The sequence below is a fragment of the Elephantulus edwardii genome, unplaced genomic scaffold, assembly GCF_000299155.1.
Source record: "Elephantulus edwardii isolate Elephantulus edwardi_28Jun2011 unplaced genomic scaffold, EleEdw1.0 scaffold00022, whole genome shotgun sequence".
NCBI classification, from domain to species: Eukaryota; Metazoa; Chordata; class Mammalia; order Macroscelidea; family Macroscelididae; genus Elephantulus; species Elephantulus edwardii.
In genome coordinates, this window is record NW_006399772.1 from 5939462 (window position 1) to 5942009 (window position 2548).

General features: G+C 37.9%; 1 protein-coding gene across 2 annotated transcripts in view; it reads right to left on the reverse strand.

The window, feature by feature from the left end:
• Positions 1-2548, reverse strand: part of DNAJC2 (DnaJ (Hsp40) homolog, subfamily C, member 2) — a 45161-nt gene that overhangs the window by 14566 nt on the left and 28047 nt on the right. For both annotated transcript variants that reach the window (XM_006882605.1, XM_006882604.1), the window contains exon 7: positions 1759-1824. In XM_006882605.1, the coding sequence (XP_006882667.1) occupies positions 1759-1824 (66 nt within the window). The remainder of the gene's footprint in view (positions 1-1758; positions 1825-2548) is intronic.

A 2548-nucleotide genomic window follows, 5' to 3' on the forward strand; every position in this document is an offset into this window, starting at 1 on the left:
GGCACAGGAGGGGAGACCCTCTATGAGATGGATTGATTCGGTGACTGGGGTAATCGGGATGGGTGTGTCGGAGGCAGTGCGGTTGGCACAGGACAGAGCAGGGTTTAGGGCTGTTGTGCATAGGGTCGCTAGGAGTCGCAAACAACTCGACGGCACATAAGAACAACATCATCATCATTGCCAAACATTTTTCTCAGTCTGTGGGTTTCCTTCTTGCCCTGTTGAAGATATTTTTTTATGAGCATAGGGATTTGACTGTTACAAGGTCCCATTCGTCTATTTTATTCTCTTCTGGTTGTTAAGTTTTTCAATATGCTTAGAAGACTGTTCTTGCGGATTAGTGCTTCTAGGGTTCTTCCTAGCTTTTCTCTGATTAATTTTATAGTCTTTAGTTTTATTTCTAGGTCCCTCATCCACCTTGAGTTGGTTTTTTTATAAGGTGTGAGGTGTGGGTCTTGCTTGACTTTTCTGCACACTGTTTTCCAATTGTGCCAACCTCATTTGTTAAAGAGATTGTCCTTTCTCCACTTAACTGATTCCATCTCCTTGTTAAAGATCAGTTGACCATGGGTAGATGAACTGATTTCAGGGTTCTTAAATTCTATTCCATTGATCTATGTATATGTCTGTTTCTGTGTTAATACTATGCTGCCTTGACCACCATGCCTGTGTAGCAGGATTTGAGATCATGGAGTGTGATGCTGCTTACCGCGTTTCTCTTTTTCAGCAGTAATGTTTTGCTTACTCAGTGTCTCTTTCCACTCCAAATAAAGTTGAAAGCTGCATTTTCCATCTCGTTGAAGAAGAGAATTAGTATCTGTGTTGGGATTGCACTGAATTTGTAGATTGCCTCTGGCAGAATTGTCATCTCCATGATATTAAGTTTTCCTATCCATGAGCATTTTTCTATTTCTTCAAATCTCTTTTTTGTTTTTTTTTGTACTAATAATGCTTTGTAGTTTTCTGTGTAGGGTTTTTTTATGCCACTAGTTATTCCCAAGTATTTCATCTTGTGGTTAGCAACTTTTTTCCTTAGCTCCACTTTGTATTCGCCTTGTTACTGTAGAGAAATCCAACTGATTTTCGTATATGTTGATTTTATATTCTGCTACTTTGCTGAATTAGTCAACTGTGTCCAACAGTTCCCTCACTAAATCTTTAGGATTTTCTAAATATGCTATCATATCATCTACATATATTTTTACCCCCTTTGCTGATTTGTATACCTCTTATTTTCTTGTTTTATTGCTCTCAGTAATACTTCCAGTAGTATACTGAATAGGAGAGGTGATAGTGGGCACCCTTGCCTAGTTCTCTTCTCAAGGAAAATACCTTTAATCTCGCTCCATTTAGAATGACACTGAGTCTTGGTTTTGCATATGTACTTTTCACTATTTGTGGGAAATTCCCTATTCCTATTCTGTTGAGTGTTTTAATCAGGAAGGATTGTTGGATTTTGTCAAAGGCTTTTTCTGTGTCAATTGATGGGATCGTGCGGTTCTTATTCTTTGCTTTGTTAAGGTGATGAGTTACATTAATTGTTTTTCTTATGCTGAACCATCTTTGGCAATTTCTTAAGCATACCTTAATCAAATGACTTGATACCATCTGCCTGTCAGAAAGGATTTCAAAGTATTAACAAGCTCATTTAAAAGCAGCAAACAAAATGAAAATACACATATCCTACTCTTCCTTCATCACACATGGTTCCAAAGAAATTACCAAGCACTTTTCATTAGTAATGATTTAAATACATACCATTCTGCTTTTTCTTTTTCTTCTTCATCTAAATAAGAAAATTCTCTCCAAGAATCAAAATTATACCTAATACAAAGAGAAATAAAAAAGAGCCAAGCTAAGTGAAGGGAAAAAATTCCTATTAAAAATTAAGCTTGCTGATTCTGGAGTAATTTGCAGAGAGTTGCACTTCTCTCTCAAATTTTATTATTTAGTGTGTGGGTACCGTCAAATCAGATCTGATTGGAACAGGAGGAGAGTGCCCCTCCTTCCCCAGCAGAGCATCTGGTGGATTCGAACTGTGCGCCTCTGGGATTGCAGTGCAGCTTCTTGCCACTAGGCCTCCAAAGCTCCCTGTGATTTACAGCTTTTGAAAACCTGCTCAAGGGTCAGCGATGGGCTGGTTCTGACTTCAACGAAATGAGGTTGAATTTTTTAAAATAGCAAGTGGATGCATCTGTTTAATGTATCCTTTTTTGCTCATCTTTTTTTGGTACAGTGTGAACAAAATGCTTCCTTTAAGAACATTTCCAAAGTGAGTTTATAAAGGCATAAATATGGAAAACATATCCACGCCCACAAATCAAAATCACACCTTCCTGCTTTCTCTTTTTCTAAGGCCTTCCCTTAATTGGACTTATTTAAAAGTTTTCCCTGCATTTACTTTCACTAGTCTGTCCAGTTTTAAGGGAACACTGAACACATGTGGATTCTGAATCTTGGTGACCCCATGTACAATGGAGCAGAGCCAGGCTCCATATGGTTTCCAATGGATAACTGTCATTAAGTAGATTGCCAGAAAAAAAAAAAA